General features: G+C 48.5%; 1 protein-coding gene across 1 annotated transcript in view; it reads right to left on the bottom strand.

The window, feature by feature from the left end:
* Nucleotides 1–11,067, bottom strand: part of LOC139266007 (serine incorporator 1-like) — a 147,967-nt gene extending 136,900 nt beyond the window's left edge. Inside the window, exons 1-2 of the mRNA XM_070883792.1 lie at nucleotides 10,864–11,067; nucleotides 4,858–5,019 (exon numbers count right to left, since the gene is read on the bottom strand). Of these exons, the coding sequence (XP_070739893.1) occupies nucleotides 4,858–5,019; nucleotides 10,864–11,067 (366 nt within the window). The remainder of the gene's footprint in view (nucleotides 1–4,857; nucleotides 5,020–10,863) is intronic.
* Nucleotides 11,068–17,772: the final 6,705 nt, after the last annotated feature.

Raw genomic sequence — 17,772 nt, 5'->3', positions numbered from 1 at the left:
GGAATGCTTTTTTTCTAAATCCCAAGCAGCGAGACTGGACAGGGTGTAGGTGCTATCAGCCTGACTAAACTGAGTATATTTTTAGTAAAGATAGCTAGATATTAAAGTGCTGGAAAATCTTTGAAGATTCTATCCCCCACCCCCCGGATCAAAACTCTTCCCCCCCCGCCCCCCGCCGGATCTAAATTCTTCTCTCCCCCTGCCGGATCAAAACTCTTCCCCTCCCCCCCACTCCATCAAAACTTTTCCCCTTCCCCTTCCCCTCCCGCCCCGATCAAAACTCTTCCCCCCCACCAACCTGTCTCTTGTAGCCCTCAGCACGGGAAGACAGCAGTCGGCCTATGCAACAGGCCACTCGACCCGGGATAGGGATGGCGTGCTTCAGACCCTTCCCACACAGCCTGCGGCACACGCACACAGATTCTGGGGGGGGGAGGAGGAGCTACTGCGCATGTACGGAAACTCTAGCACGCATGTGCAGAGGTCCCAGCACTGGGACCTGGCTCCGCCCCCAAATCCAGTTGCCACGCTACGCCACCATGGAGGAGAGACAAGGGAGCGGCCAAACTCGGCCCGAAGATTTTTGGCGCCTTTGGAGTTCTACAAAAGCACCGCACCTCTGGTGAGTGCGGCAGAAATCTGTACTGGCCAAATTTGGACCCAATAAAACAGCACCAGTTTGCAATAGATCAAGAAATATTGTTAATGCAAATGTTTGGTTTTAAAATTACGTTCTAAAATGCTACCCGATTGCTCTGGTTCATGCAAGATTTACGTTTGGTGATACCTAAATGAGTTTGAGAGGAGGCTTAAGCAAAAAATTCACTTTGCAAAACCAGAACAATTTTGAGCACAATTTACACCCAGATCGCCAATTATGCCCAAAGTGGAAACTCTTGGCGAAGGTGCACAGACACTGAGCGTATTTATGGCAGACTCAAATTCATATCACCTTCTTTAAGGTGTATGAAAGCTCCACACCAGACAAGGCCCCATGGAAACTGCCAGGGAAAGCTGTAACCCAGCGTGTCTAGGTTCAGACCTAATTTATGGCCCATTTCTGTTCTTCTGTTGGACTTGCAGCAGTAGGGTATGGGGACAGAGTGGGGGAAGAGGACTAAAAGACAGCTCTTTCAAATGGCCGGCACAGGCACGATGAGTTAAATGGCCACCTTCTGTGCTGTATGATTCTATGATTCTATGACTGTGCAAGAAATGCAGCGAACTTTCAGCTGCAGTTTTTCCAACTCACTAGGAGCTAAATTTGAAAATGAGCGAGGGGATGATGATCTGTTGAAAGTAATGCAGGCCAAGTTGTGGAGGATGCAGCAGACCACCATGAATTTGGCCACCCGCTCCGGTGAGTATGGGAGGGCTCCTCCCGAGCAGTCAGTGTAGTGAAACCATTGCTTGATCTGCTTGGTGATGTTCCTTGTGGCAGCATGGTTGTCATATACGATTGCTGGCCACGAGTGGAGGAGTTGCGGAGGGGAGAATCAGCCAGGTGTAGAGCGGGTAGCCCATAGCGCCGAGAGAACCCTTGGGTTCGCTGTGGTATATAGCCCCTCGAGCCTTTACCGCCATTCAATGAGACCATGGCTGATTTGCAACCTAACTCCATATACCCACCTTTTCCCCATATCCCTTAATAGTTCTCAGAAACAAAAATCTATCAATCTAAGATTTAAAATTAACAATTGATTTAGCATCAGTTGTCATTTCTGGAAGAGAGTCCCAAACTTCTACCACCATATGTGTGACGTGTTTCCTAATTTCACTCCAGAAAGGTCTGACTCTAATTTTTAGCCTATGCCCCCAGTCCTAGAATCTCCAACCAGTGGAAATAATTTCTCTCTATCTACCCTATCTGTTCTCCTTAATATCTTGATCTTCGATCAAATTACCCCTCAATTTCATTGGCCCGGAATTTGTGGTGGGTAATAACAGCGATCGAACAGCGTCCATTCTCATTACCCTTTTGAAACAGACCGCAACTTCAGGATTTAGCACATGCGCATCCTAACATGGAAATAACTGACTGGAACTTCACTGACTGTGCTCTGGCCCCCCACCCCTCATAATGGCAATTAGTGTAATCAGGAAAATCAGTGAAACTGACAAAAACTTCAATATCACTGTTAAATAACCCATTAAAAGTTAGACCTTGTTGGATTAGGTGTAACTGGGGTTTTTAAACAGTGGATTGACTGCTAAACATATGTTATGGCCCTGAAAAACTAATATTAATTTTGTGGAGTGTCAAATTTCTCCATTTTAATAAAAATTAAAATTTTTAAGAAACTTAAAAAAAAAGTGTATTTTAAAAAAAAAGTTTGTTCATCTTTATTTCAGGTTTAATTTTTCCCCATGTGAGAGTCCCAACCTGGGTTTTGGGGCCCAAGTTTCGGGTGTAGTTTTTTTTGGAGCAACTAGTTTAGTTTGGAGTATCTTAGAAATTGCAATTCTTGGCATTTAGTTTGCTCCAGTTCTAGTAAGTTAGTTTAGTTTCGTTTTAGTTCAGTTTTTTTTCCAAAAGGGGGTGTGTCCAGCCACTTAGGCCTGTTTTGCAAGTTTAGGCAGCGAAAACTTACACCAAACTAACTTAGAATGGAGTGAGTATCCACTTTTGTAAGTTCTGAAAAACCTTACCTAGAGTTAAGTTTAGTGCAGGCACAGCCTGAGATGGGGGGTGGGGCGGGGTGGTGGTGGGGGGGGGGGGAAGCATTTAAAGCACTAAGCACTAAACAAAGCACAAAAAGTAATAAGCAATTAATTAACAAATAAAAAATAGAAGGAACCCTGCACTAAAGCACCAAGACCAAAGTAATAAGCAACCAATCAATAACAAATAAAAAATAGAAGTCCTAGCTTTATGTGAAGGAAAGGTGTTTCTGTCAGTGTCTCTCTCTCTCTCTCTCTCTCTTTGTCTGACAGAGAGGGGGTGGGGGAAGAGGGAGTGGAGGGGGAGGAGGGGAGGAGGGAGAGGAGGGAGAGGAGGGGGTGGAAAGGGGAGGGGGTGGAAAGGGGAGGGTGGAAAGGGGGGGGTGGAAAGGGGGGGTGGAAAGGGGGGGGTGGAAAGGGGGGGGTGGAAAGGGGGGGGTGGAAAGGGGGGGGTGGAAAGGGGGGGGTGGAAAGGGGGGGGTGGAAGGGGGGGGTGGAAGGGGGGGGTGGAAGGGGGGGGTGGAAGGGGGGGGTGGAAGGGGGGGGTGGAAGGGGGGGGTGGAAGGGGGGGGTGGAAGGGGGGGTGGAAGGGGGGGGTGGAAGGGGGGGGTGGAAAGGGCGGGGTGGAGGGGGTGAGGGGGTGAGGGGGTGAGGGGGTGAGGGGGTGGAAGGGGTGAGGGGGTGGAAGGGGTGAGGGGGTGGAAGGGGTGAGGGGGTGGAAGGGGTGAGGGGGTGGAAGGGGTGAGGGGGTGGAAGGGGTGAGGGGGTGGAAGGGGTGAGGGGGTGGAAGGGGTGAGGGGGTGGAAGGGGTGAGGGGGTGGAAGGGGTGAGGGGGTGGAAGGGGTGAGGGGGTGGAAGGGGTGAGGGGGTGGAAGGGGTGAGGGGGTGGAAGGGGTGAGGGGGTGGAAGGGGTGAGGGGGTGGAAGGGGTGAGGGGGTGGAAGGGGTGAGGGGGTGGAAGGGGTGAGGGGGTGGAAGGGGTGGAGGGGGTGGAAGGGGTGGAGGGGGTGGAGGGGGTGGAAGGGATGGAGGGGGTGGAAGGGATGGAGGGGGTGGAAGGGATGGAGGGGGTGGAAGGGGTGGAGGGGGGGAAGGTGGAGGGGCTGAATGGGAGGGAGGAGGGTGGCTGAACGGAAGCTGAAAGCAGGGGGGGGGGGGAGCCTGAACGCAGGGGGGGGGGCGAGAGCGGAGGGAGGCTGAATGCGGGGGGGGTGAACAAGAGGGAGGGAGGGCTGAACGGAGGCTGAACGAAGGAAGAGGGGAGGTGAAGCAAAGTAATTTGGACTTGATACTGATGGATGCAAAATCACCTCAACGATTGTTTTAAGTTAAAGATCTGAATCTTTCTGCAAAGTCCCAAAAACAGTTGGACCTACACATTTTCAAACCTGCATCATTGCAAGTGAGCCTTCACCAGATATGTGAATGTTTTTTTTTATGAATCTTGGCAGCTTCTTCAGGTGACACTCCTACTGAAACCTCGACATGAGGTGGCAAGATAACTCGGCGTCAGCTTTTAGTAAAGATATTCAGTGCTCATTAGGGCCCCTCGCACACAGCCTGCAGAACGTCAGGCTGTGAGGAGCTGTTGCACATTCGCGCACATTCTAGCGCGCATGTACAGAGGTCCCGGCATTGTTTTCAGTGCCGAGACCTGGCTCCGCTCCCCACCCCTTGTGCTGCACTATGCTGAGGCCGAAGACATCCTGAGGAGCTCGGAGAATTAGAAGCTAAGTTTTCGCCACCCTTTTTATTCTAGAAAGTCGTCGCAACTAATGGAGGTGCGCCGTTTTTACAGGGGGCGGAAACTTGGGCCCTTGGTCTGTACAACATTTTTTAAAAGTTAGAATAAAAGGAGCTTATTCACTTCCTGCTTCTTGGTCTATGAGAATTCTGCATTGTGATTGGCTGCTTCGACAGCTTGTAGACGTAACAGCAGCTCGCGTTAGCACACAGCTGGCATATCAACAGATGGCAAAACAGGGTCTGTTCACCTATGATTTTTCACAATTGGCTCCCTGCAAAACCTGCTACCCACTTGGAATGTAGAATTGGACCCATTGAGTTTGTGAACAATCTGCCAAACATTTTCATAAAGTCCATGCTCCTTTAAACACTACCGCGGGAGAAAATTCCCTCCATATCGTATCACTTCAGACAATAAATTTATTATAACAAGCTTAATCCTGTATCATACCTTCCTCAATTGATCTTCTACTCCAGGTATAAGCATAATACCAGCAACAGATGTACCAATCAATAAAATAGTTGCGTACACCAATCGTGTTACTATGGAAGTTCTCCCAGTTGGACAACACGAGCACACCAGACATGGAGCACTACTGCACAAGCATGGGATCTGTAAACAGAGAGAGTGAGTGAATTTAAACATGAGAATAAATTGGTTCTGAATCCTAGATATATAGCAGAAGCTACACTTGTATTCCCTAACACCTTCTACTGGCACTAGAGCCTGCTGGGTTCAGGCCCCCACCGGAATACCTCAAGGCCATGGGCAGAGGCAACCCCCTTAGGGTGCACTACTCCTGTCCAGCGGGGACAGAGGGTAGAAAATCTTTCCTATGATTTTATTGGAGTTGAACTTAAGAGGGTTAAATTGTTGCAAGCTCTTTGGTTTGTTATGGTCTTGAAGCGTTACTTGCAGTCTGGAAATTATAACAATAACTTGCATGTTCATTTCAAAATGTTACACTCCTGTTTAAAAGAGAGCTGGAAACCCGGCATTACAGGCCAGTCAGCCCAACATTGATGGGGCAACTTCTGGAGATAGTAATCTGGGATAAAATTAATTGGCACTTGGAAAAGTATGGGCTAATAAATGAAAGTCAACATGGATTTGTTAAAGGCAAATCGTGTTTGACTGACTTGATTAAGTTCTTTGCTGAGGTAACGGAAAGGGTTGATGAGGATAGCGCAGTTGATGCGTATTATGGACTTTCAAAAGGCATTTGACAAAGTACCACATAACAGACTTGAAAGCAAATTTGAAGCCCATGGGATTAAAGGGACAGTGGCACCGTGGATATGAAATTGGCTCAGTGACAGGCAGCAGAGTCTAGTGGCTAAGTGATGTTACGTCTTTAGACGCTCTGATAATGACTCCACGAGGCAATGTGTTGTATTGTAATGACCGTAGTCCTTTATTGATATCTCCAGCGTAAGGATCACACCTGGTGGCCTGCCTTTTATACTAGGTCTGGCACACCTGTACAGGTAACCTACAAGTCTCCCACTGAGGTGCCCCCTGGTGGCACACCTTGTGATAGTACAAGCAGTAACCATGTAGGATACATGACATCACTCCCCCCCAAGTCCTTAGTGCAAATCGCCTTCATGCATTGACTGTGCTCTGGGCTTAGCTCTATCTGGTTGACCCTTTAGTTTCCATCTTGGGTGAGTAGGTGGTGTTTCGTTGGCAGTAGAGTGCAGGTGGTTTCTGTTTGAAACATAGAAACATAGAAATTAAGTGCAGGAGCAGGCCATTTAGCCCTTCGAGCCTGCACCGCCTCTCAATAAGATCATGGTTGATCATTCACCTCAGTTCCCCTTTCCTGCTTTCTCGCCATACCCCTTGATCCCTTTGGCCGTAAGGGCCATATCTAACTCCCTTTTGAAGATATCTAACAAACTGGCCTCAATAATTTTCTGCGGTAGAGATTTCCACAGGTTAACCACTCTCTGAGTGAAGAAGTTTCTCCTCATCTCGGTCCTATATGTCTTACACCTTATCCTTAGACTGTGACCCCTGATTCTGGAACTCCCCAGCAACGGGAACATTCTTCCTGCCTCTAACCTGTCCAATCCTGTCAGAATTTTCTATGTTTCTATGAGATCCCCTCTCATTCTTCTAAACTCCAATGGATACAAGCCCAGTTGATCCAGTCTCTCCTCATATGTCAGTCCTGCCATCCCGGGAATCAGTCTGGTGAACCTTCACTGTACTCCCTCAATAGCAAGAACGTCCTTCCTAAGATTAGAAGACCAAAACTGAACACAATATTCTAGGTATGGCCTCACCAAGGCTCTGGACAACTGCAGTAAGACCTCCCCCTGCTACTATACTCAAATCCTCTAGCTATGAAGGCCAACATGCCATTTGCCTTCTTCACTGCCTGCTGTACCTGCTTGCCAACTTTCAATGACTGATGTACCATGACACCCATGTCTAGTTGTCACCATTCGGATAATATTCTGTTTTCATGTTTATGCCACCATAGTGGATAACCTCACATTTATCCACATTTTACTGCATCTGCCATGCATTTGCCCACTCACCTAACCTGTCCATGTCACCCTGCAGCCTCTTAGCATCCTCCTCACAGCTCACACTGCCACCCAGTTTAGTGTCATCTGTAAACTTGGGAGATATTGCACTCAATTCCTTCATCCAAATCACTAATGTATATTGTAAAGAGCTGGGCTCCCAGCACTGAGCCCTGCAGCACTCCACTAGTCACTGCCTGCCATTCTGAAAAGGACCCGTTTATTCCGATTCTCTGCTTCCTGTCTGCCAACCAGTTTTCTATCCACATCAATACATTACCCCCAATACCATGTGCGTTAATTTTGCACACTAATCTCGTGTGGGACCTTGTCAAAAGCCTTTTGAAAGTCCAAATACACTACATCCACTGGTTCTCCCTTGTCCACTCTACTAGTTACATCCTCAAAAAATTCTAGAAGATTTGTCAAGCATGATTTCCCTTTCATAAACCCATGCTGACTTGGACCGATCCTGTCACTGCTTTCCAAATGCGCTGCTATTTCATCTTTAATAATTGATTCCAACATTTTCCCCACCACCAATGTCAGGCTAACCAGTCTATAATTCCCTGTTTTCTCTCTCCCTCCTTTTTAAAAAAAGTAATGTTACATTAGCTACCCTCTAGTCCATAGGAACTGATCCAGAGTCAATAGAATGTTGGAAAATGATGACCAATGCATCCACTATTTCTAGGGCAAGTTCCTTAATACTCTGGGATGCAACCTATCAGGCCCTGGGGATTTATCGGCCTTCAATCCCATCAATTTCGCTAACACAATTTCCTGACTAATAAGGAGTTCCTTCAGTTCCACCTTTTCGCTAGACCCTCGAAGCCCTAGTATTTCCGGAAGTTTATTTGTGTCTTCCTTAGTGAAAACAGATCCAAAGTATTTGTTCAATTGGTCTGCCATTTCTTTGTTTCCCATTATAAATTCACCTGATTCTGATTGCAAAGGACCTACATTGGTCTTCACTAATCTTTTTCTCTTCACATATCTATAGAAGCTTTTGCAGTCAGTTTTTATGTTCCCTGCAAGCTTCCTCTCATACTCTATTTTCCCCCTCCTAATTAGACTCTTTGTCCTCCTCTGCAGAATTCTAAATTTCTCCCAGTCCTCAGGTTTGCTGCTTTTTCTGGCCAATTTATATGCCTCTTCCTTGGATTTAACACTATCCCTAATTTAGAAACATAGAAAATAGGTGCAGGAGTAGGCCATTCGGCCCTTCGAGCCTGCACCGCCATTCAATAAGATCATGGCTGATCATTCCTTCAGTACCCCTTTCCTGCTTTCTCTCCATACCCCTTAATCCCCTTAACTGTAAGGGCCATATCTAACTCCTTCTTGAATATATCCAATGAACTGGCATCAACAAATCTCTGCGGCAGGGAATTCCACAGGTTAACAACTCTCGAGTGAAGAAGTTTCTCCTCATCTCAGTCCTAAACGGCCTGCCCCTTATCCTAAGACTGTGTCCCTTGGTTCTGGACTTCCCCAACATCGGGAACATTCTTCCTGCATCTAGCCTGTCTAGTCCAGTCAGAATCTTACATGTTTCTATGAGATCCCCTCTCATCCTTCGAAACTCTAGTGAATAAAGGCCCAGTTGGTCCAGTCTCTCCTCATATGACAGCCCAGCCATCCCTTGTTAGCCATGATTGAGCCAACTTCCCCTTTTTATTTTTACTCCAGACAGGGATGTACAATTGTTGAAGTTCATCCATGTAATCTATAAATGTCTGCCATTGCCTATCCACTGTCAACCCTTTAAGTATCATTTGCCAGTCTATCCTAGCCAATTCACGTCTCATACCATCAAAGTTACCTTTCCTTAAGTTCAGGACCCGAGTCTCTGAATTAACACTGTCACTCTCCATCTTAATAAAGAATTCTACCATATTATGGTCACTCTTCCCCAGGGGGCCTCGCACAACAAGATTGCTAATTAGTTCTCTCTCATTACACATCACCCAGTCTAGGATGGTCAGCTCTCCAGTTGGTTTCTCGACATATTGGTCTAGAAAGCCATCCCTAATACACTCCAGGAAATCCTCCTCCACCGCATTGCTACCAGCTTGGTTAGCCCAATCAATATATAGATTAAAGTCGCCCATGATAACTGCTGTACCTTTATTGCACGCATTCATAATTTCTTGTTTGATGTTGTCCCCAACCTCACTACTACTATTTGGTGGTCTGTACACAACTCCCACAAGCGTTTTCTGCCCTTTGGTATTCCGCAGCTCTACCCATACAGATTCCACATCATCCAAGCTAATGTCCTTTCTTATTATTGCGTTAATCTCCTCTTTAACCAGCAATGCTACCCCACCTCCTTTTCCTTTCTGTCTATCCTTCATGAATGTTGAATAACCCTTGATGCTGAGTTCCCAGCCTTGGTCACCCTGGAGCCACGGCTCCGTAATCCCAATTATATCATAATCGTCAATAGCTGCTGCGCAGTTAATTCATCCAGCTTATTATGAATACTCCTCGCATTGAGGCACGGAGCCTTCAGGCTTGTCTTTTTAACACTCTTTGTCCCTTTAGAATTTTGCTGTAATGTGGCCCTTTTTGATTTTTGCCTTGCGTTTCTCTGCCCTCCACTTTTACTATTCTCCTTTCTATCTTTTGTTCTGCCCCCATTTTATTTGTGCATCGATGACAACTCCATTCTTCTCCCCCCTCCATATATAGACTATGCCGGTGGCTCATTACATTCATATACATTCAAGTCCAGCAAAAAGTTTGCATTTACATCATTACATTTGTGGTATAATTGTAAGGCAAGTACATTTGACTGGTGAGGTACATACTTGATATATACTTGGAATCAGTACTGGTGTCAGCACCGGTGCGTGAGGACAAACTAGTACCAGGACTGCTGGATGGTGTCCAGGTAGTCTGGTGGCGGCGCGGTGCCCAGTGCTGGCAGTGGGAACCCGGTTGGCTCAAGTTGCCTGCTCTCGGGGCCTTTGCTGTTGCTCCTAGCGTCGGGCAGGTTCACAGATGCCTGTGACCTCCCTGTCCTTTCCTTGCGTCCCGGGTCGCTGCTGTTCCCTGAGGAGCAGTCGTCTTGCAGTGCACAGGGAACTGCTGACTCGCTTGCCTGGACGTTATTTGTTTTGGTACCCTGGCTGGTCGCGGTCCCATTCGGGAGAACCATTGCAGATGACCCTTCGTTCCTGGATGTAGCCTCGGTGGCGAAAGGATCTGGGGGCTGCGCCTTAGCATGGTTTACTCATTCAGGCTCATGGCGGTTGGTGCTATTGGGTGCCTGAGAGGTGGAACTGATCAGGGGCAGGGTATCGATGCCGGTGCCATTGCCCTCCTGAGGTCGCTTGCTCTGCGGCTTGTATGTATTGGCTGCTTGTGGCCACACTCCATGGTGCATAACTCTGGTCCAAGGAAGCAGGCTACTACATTGGGTAGCTCGCTGGACCTGTGTGTTCCCAATGAGTGCCTGCCCGCTGCATTGACTGTGCAGTTGAAATCCTACATCGCACAATGTTTCATTGCTCATAGTAAATAACCTGTAGCTCCGATCGCGATCGCTTATTGCATGTACACAGCTCTGATCATCAATTACACATTTTACATCTAACTCACAGTTGCTCTTATATTGATTGAGAGTGTGGAACTGTCCCTTTAAGTGTGGTGGGTTGCAGGCCTCCTTTAAGAGAGCCTTGATATCTTTACCCCAATCCTCTTCTTCGTTTGGTGCCGCGTGTTGCTCCATCAGCGCTACACCTCGTGGTCTGGCCGCCATCATCTTTTTCTTCAGCGCATCACCTCGTGGTTTGAGCACCATCTTTCCTCCATCCATGATGTCGACTGCGATGATCCTCTTCTCCCCGGGTTCTGCCGAGGCTGGAAAGTCGCCTCTGGATCCAATTTTCTTCCTCTGGAGTCATGCCACTGGAGCCTGGAAGATGCAGTCAGGTCGTCTCAGCTGGATCTGCTCCACGTAGTCGTGCTGAGCGGTCTGTGCCTCGGGTGCTGTGCTGGTCTGCTCTCTGGTGCTGGGTCCACCCTCAGGTCGGGGCTTGCTTTGCCTCTGAGTGCGGAGGACGTAGATCGCTGAAGGGATGAAATCTTCCCAACTCCAATGGATCTTCTCCATCCACCTTCTGAGTAGCGTTGGTCCATCACCTGCAACAATCCACAGAGGTAACCTGTGCACCACGCCATGATGGAGTACCTTTACATCAGCACTACCAACGACTGGGATAAGTTCATCAGTGTAGGTGCGCAGCTTTGCCTGAACCAGAACCAACTTGGGTCGTTCAGCTTGATTGTCCCATAGCCTCTCAGAGGCTTCTTGATTCATTACTGACTGGCTCGCCCCAGTGTCCACTTCCATGAAGACTGGAACACCATTTATCTCGACTTCCATCCTCAACGGGGAACACTCGGTGGTGCAGGTAAACATGCTATATACTTCATCGTGGAGCTGAGCTGCCTCTCTGACCACTTCTTCATAATCCGCGCTGGATTCATGGCCATCTGCAGACTCTTCATCCACACAGTGAGTCATATTTCTCTTACACATTCGCTGGAGGTGGCCCTTTGTGCTGCAGCCTTTACACACATAGTCTTTAAAGCAGCACTGGTGAGCCCTGTGATTCCCTCCACAACGCCAGCATGGAGCTACTCGGTTAGCCCCCCGCGGCAGACTCTGAGTTAAGGGACTCTGGGGCCTGTTCTCTCTTCCCTGAGAAGGTTCACATTCTACAGTCCAGCCTCTAAAAAGGCGCCACTCTGTGCACAGTACTTGCTGGGTTTGAATCCTGAGGATGAGCCATCTGCCTAGAGCCGCAGGTCGAGGTCATGAATGCTTGGCTCACAGAGATGGCCTTCTGCAGTGTGCCTGTGGTATCCGCTGACAGTAGCTTATGAAGAAGGTCCTCATGGCTGATTCCAATGACAAAGATATCCTGCAGCGCTTTGGTGAGGTGGTTGCCAAAATCACACGGTGCCGCCAGCCTCCTGAGGTCTGCAGCACATTTCGCGATTTCCTGGCCTTCGGGCCGTCAGTGGGTGCAAAACCGGTGTCTGGCTGTGAGGATGCTCTCTTTGGGCTTGAGTTGTTCTTGGATCAGCGCTACAAGCTCCTCGTACATCTTGGTCGTTGTCTTCCCTGGTGCCAGCAAGTCCCTGATGAGGCCATAGACAGTGGGCCACAACTGGTTAGCAGGATAGCTCTGCACTTATCAGCCAGTGTGGCTGGATTGTCGCCTGCCAGGTCGTTTGCTGTGAAGAAATGGTCAAGCCTCTCCACAAAGGCATCCCAATCATCACCAATGGTGAACTGCTGCAACGTACCAAGGGTAGCCATTTTTGCATGAAGGTCCGTAATCTTGTTGCCAATTGTTATGTCTTTAGATGCTCTGATAATGACTCCACAAGGCAATGTGTTGTACTTGAACTGTAGCGACCTTTGTCCTTTATTGATAAGTCCAGAGTCCCAATCACACCTGGTGGCCTGCCTTTTATACTAGGCCTGACAAACCTGTATAAGTAACCTACAAGTCTCCCACTGAGGTGCCCCCTGGTGACACACCTTGTAATAGTACAAACAGTAACCGTGTGGGATACATGTGACAGACAGCAGAGTCTAGTGGTGAACGGTTGTTTTCGGACTGGAGGGAAGTGTTGTGTTCATACTCTGTTTGTTACACAAACTCTCACTGGATGGGCATTAGGACCCTGCGGGAACTATTCAGTTTCTGTAAATATCCGAGTTCATGCTGGTTTTGGGACACCATTTTGAGAGTTGCTATAAAAGACACAGTAAGTTACACTACTCCTGTTTCAATTAGTTTGTTTATTTACGTAAGCAACATCATTTGGAGACGAGGATGAATCAAATTAACCTCCCAACCCCCCGCCTTTCCTCTCCACACCCGGGGACTGTCCAATTCCGTGGCCGAAATGGATAAAAAGCTTTTCTACATACATCATAGCAAATGGGTTAGACGGCGACAACATAACACCAGCTCACCGCCGTGCAATACTTATCCGCTGCTAGCAGGGAGTGGCATGCACAGCAAGCACTTCTTGAGAAATGCAATGTGCTTGAAGAATTAAGCAGCATCTCTTAGCACACTGCACTTTGCTGCATTTGTCAGGTTACAAGGGTAATGTACACACACAGAATGGACTTCATAAAGTTCCCAATGAGCAGGGAGAGCCAGAATGAGAGCGCTCTAGAGTTGGATGATTTGCAGACTTCCCCAAGGCTGAAGGTGCCATTGACTGGACACACATCGCCTTGCAAGCAGCATCACACAATGCAGAGGTCTTCAGAAACCGAAAGGGATATCACTCCCTAAACGTCCAGCTGGTCTGCGACCACGCGCAGCGCATCCTCACAGCGAATGCCCGCTATCCAGGGAGCAAATATGATGCTTTCATCCTGACTGAGAGCAAGGTGTCACGAATGTTTCAGCGACAAAGACAAGGCGAGATCTGGCTGATTGGGGACAAAGGATACGTCCTGGCCAGCTGGCTCATGCACACCCCACCTCCCCCCCCCAACCCCGGAACCCTGCCACGGAAGCCTAACGACGACATAATGAGAGCCATGCAGCCACCCGCAACATCATCGAGTAGACAATTGGGGTGCTCAAGCAGCACTTCCAATGCCTGGACCGCTCTGGAGGCAGCCTTCAATATTCCCCTCAGCAGGTCTCCGAATTCATTGTCGTGTGCTGTATGCTCCACAATTTAGTCATCATGAAGGGCCAGGCATTGCCAGTGGGGATTGCAGGACCACCTCAGGAGGAGGACGAGGAAGAGGAGCCTGGCAAGGAAGCCATTGCGGTTGGACCACAATCACAGGGGAGGCTGCGTGGAGATGTGGCCACAGCAACAGCCTTAAGTTGGCAGCTGGCTTGAATGAGGAAGGTGGGGTTGCAGCAATGACTGGCTACTGTCTGCCACCACGCCGGCTAATGTACTCTTAAAAGGTGAAACAAACATTTTTATACACACGAATTATTAACAATCTTCCCCCCCCACCCCCGCCGCCCCCTTCAAAAAACCCCCCAAAACTATACAATGGCTAAACACACCCTCTTGGATGCCAGGCCGCTGGCCCGGCTCAAACCCTCCCTGGTGGCCCAGGGGACCGAACTTAAAGAAGCACGCAGGTTCTCCCCTGTAAGTGATGATGTCATCAGCGCTACGTTGATGACTGACAGCAGTGGACATTACAGCCGCCCCCAACTTCCGCCCCTCTAGACTGCGAACTTCCGCTTATCGCCGCACATCCGCCACCATTATGACTGACTTTTGGTCTGCTGAAAAAAAAACAAGAGAGCATAATTTTGCTTAAGAGGCAGGCCACTCTATCCACCACGCCAGTAAAAGCAACAGAAACAGGGTAGGTGCACCCCATTTCCAGCGGTGGGCAATTTCGGCCCCTTACGATTTTCTCGGTGGTGCAGCTGTTTTTCCGCCCGGCGAAAGTTTCCCCTTAGTTTTTTAGTGGTATCGCCCAAATCTGAAAACGCCCACCGGGACCAAACCGCTGACGTGCAACGGCGAGAAAATCGCCAGGGTGTAAGTTTGGCCTCAACGGAAGCCCGTCCAGATCGCCGAGGGAACCGCCCTGTAAAAGCTGCTTAAACAGAGCGGTAGGTGAGTACTCTGCAAAGAAAGGTAAGTTAAAGATTCATTCTTTTTTTTTATTTTAAAATGGCGATTAGGTGTAAAAGTGTCTTGGGAATGCTTTTTATGTTTTTTTTTAATTGAAATTTTTTTTTTAAGTTTTCCCCCTCCCTCGGCCCAACCGCAGCCTTGGATTAAATTTTTTTTTTTAAATGCTCGTTTTATTTAGTTTCCCATTAACTGCTGAGGAAACCACCAAGAATAAAGGTACAACGCCCATTTTCGCACCGGGTGATTAGTTTTAATTAGTTTTAACATAAAAGTGGAAATTCTCGCCAGCGTTACTTACCAAACGTTCGCGGTTTTTCTGAGCAGGCAATCGGGCGTTGACAGGCTCAGAGGAAAGTCTAGCCCTATAAAATAATTCCTGCAGCAACACTATTCAATGTATCCCACAACTTTGAACACTCTTGAAAATGCTACATAGAGTCATGAGCACCAATTTGTGCCAGGCCTCAATGACACTTATCCACACTTTGCCCCCAAATTCCCTTCAAACCCTCCCATGCCTGCTGCTCCTCTTTAATGAGGCTTCAGTGCATACAGCAAGGCTGCTAGAGGGCTGCTGTGTTGGGGGGGGCTGTGACGGGATGGGCAGACAATGCAGACCGTGTCTGAGGATGCCCTAGACCAGCTCTTGGCCTGGAAGGCCCGGCTGCGAACTGCTGTGCCTCATCATCAATGGAAGCATGGTCACTGGTGGCTGGGGTGTAAACCGTGCAGAGTGCATGATTGGTGACTGAGTGGTGGGAGACGGAATGCTGTCATCCTGAGGAAGGACAGCCCCTTCCATTTCCTAGGAGCCACTGATTCTCCGACGGGGCTGGGCCTGAACATCCCAAGCACGATGTGTCTCCACAACTTGCTGGTCTGCTCCGGCACCATCCCTTCCCCCTTCCCCATGGCACAGTGGCGAACACAGAGAGTATGGTAGCAAACATAAAAACAGAAAATAGGTGCAGGAGTAGGCCATTCGGCCCTTCGTGCCTGCACCACCATTCAATATGATCATTGCTGACCATGCAACTTCAGTACCCCATTCCTGCTTTCTCTCCATACCCCTTGATCCCTTTAGCCGTAAGGGCCACATCTAACTCCCTTTTGAATATATCCAATGAACTGGCCTCAACAACTTTCTGTGGTAGAGAATTCCACAGGTTCACAATTCTCTGAGTGAAGGTTTCTCCTCATCCCGGTCCTAAATGGCTTCACCCTTATCCTTAGACTGTGACTCTAAGTTCTGGACTTCCCCAACATTGGGAACATTCTTCATGCATCTAATTCTTCTAAATTCCAGTGAATACAAGCCCAGTTGATCCAGTCTTTCCTCACATGTCAGTCCTGCCATGCCCAGAATCAGTCTGGTGAACCTTCGCTGCACTCCCTCAATAGCAAGAATGTCCTTCCTCAGATTAGGAGGGCAAAACTGTACACAATATTCAAGATGTGGCCTCACCAAGACCCTGTACTTCTGTAGTAAGATCTCCCTGCTCCTATACTCAAATCCTCTCACTATGAAGGCCAACATGCCATTTGCCTTCTTCACCGCCTGCTGTACCTGCATGCCAACTTTCAATGACTGATGTATCATGACACCCAGATCTCGTTGCACCTCCCCTTTTCCTAATCTGTCACCATTCAGATGATATTCTGCCTTCATGTTTTTGCCACCAAAGTGGATAACCTCACATTTATATACATTATACTGCATCTGCTATGCATTTGCCCACTCACCTAACCTGTCCAAGTCACCCTGCAGTCTCTTAGCATCCTCCTCACAGCTCACACTGCCACCCAGATTAGTATCATCTGCAAACTTGGAGATATTACATTCAATTCCTTCATCTAAATCATTAATGTATATTGTAAATAGCTGGGGTCCCAGCACTGAACCTTGCAGTACCCCACTAGTCACTGCCTGCCATTCTGAAAAGGACCCATTTATTCCTACTCTTTGCTTCCTGTCTGCCAACCAGTTCTCTATCCACGTCTGCATCACTTGACCAATGTGATGTGATCAAGGGCACGCACCACACTCCCTGGAACTCCACTGTCGCTGCTCGAGGTCACCAGCCTCTGTGTGTGGGCAATGATGGCTTCACTGGACACTCGAGTCGCACTGACAATTTGCAATGCTGCTTCCGCAACAGTCGCAGTGAGCTTGTCAATGCTCTCTTGTGTCAAACCACAATTCCTGCGGTTTCCCTGGACATTTCCACCAGGTCCAGTTCCATGTCTGCCTGTCGTTGAGCAGACCGACTTTACCGACTCACCCTCCGGAGAGATGATCTGCGAGATACCCCTCTTGCAGTGCGTTGCTGTACTGACTGTGGCCAGGAGCCTCAGACTCCTCAAAGCTCCGGAAATCCGCCTCGTCACCAGATGTCGTTAGTCCAGACGGGACTGCTAGTGGGCTCTGGGCTCCGGCAGAAGACTCTCTTCCGCTCCCTCATTGTCTCCCCCATGTCCAGATGTAGAGGGCTCCCATGAAAGATGCTGCACTTGTGGCTGCAAGCAGAAAACAATAGACGTGTGGTGAGCAGCAGGGGAGGGGGCAGGGTGATAGGAGGATGATGGCATTGCACATTTCATTTGAAGGTCGACTGCCACTTCATTATATGACTCAATGCAGTCTCTTCATTCACTCTATAAATTTACATACCCTCAGTACCCGAAGGGGGCTCAGCATCGCCCCCCGGCAACTGTCTGTGCTGGTACACCTGAGGGCCGACACCCGTTCCTCAACATCATTTAGTGGCAAAACTTGGGGTGGCCCTCCGCCTGTTCGCAGCTGCTCCCTTCTGTTGTGGGAGTGCTTAGGCTACAAAGAGAAAAATAGGAATTGTTCAGAAAGGGTCTCTCTGCTTTTTTGGCACATACGCCTACCATTGTACAATAGGTGAAACTGTGTTCTAGTGATTTCCGTGCAATTTGTTTGGATGTTGCATGAGCTTCGTGAAGAATAGTTAGGAGGTCAGAGGGATGCAACATGGGGGCTGTAGGTGATCTTTCTGAAAGGCCTAGCAGCCGTGTATTGTGAGGAGGGATGTAAATGATTGAGTTTATGTGCATCGATCATTAGCGGCACAAGGGTCCAAAAGTAAGTCTTCATCTTTGTCATGCACTGTGAAAGCTACCCCACAGACTGTTGATA

Source organism: Pristiophorus japonicus, chromosome 1, assembly GCF_044704955.1.
Source record: "Pristiophorus japonicus isolate sPriJap1 chromosome 1, sPriJap1.hap1, whole genome shotgun sequence".
NCBI classification, from domain to species: domain Eukaryota; kingdom Metazoa; phylum Chordata; class Chondrichthyes; family Pristiophoridae; genus Pristiophorus; species Pristiophorus japonicus.
This window is presented reverse-complemented; position numbering and strand designations above follow the sequence as displayed.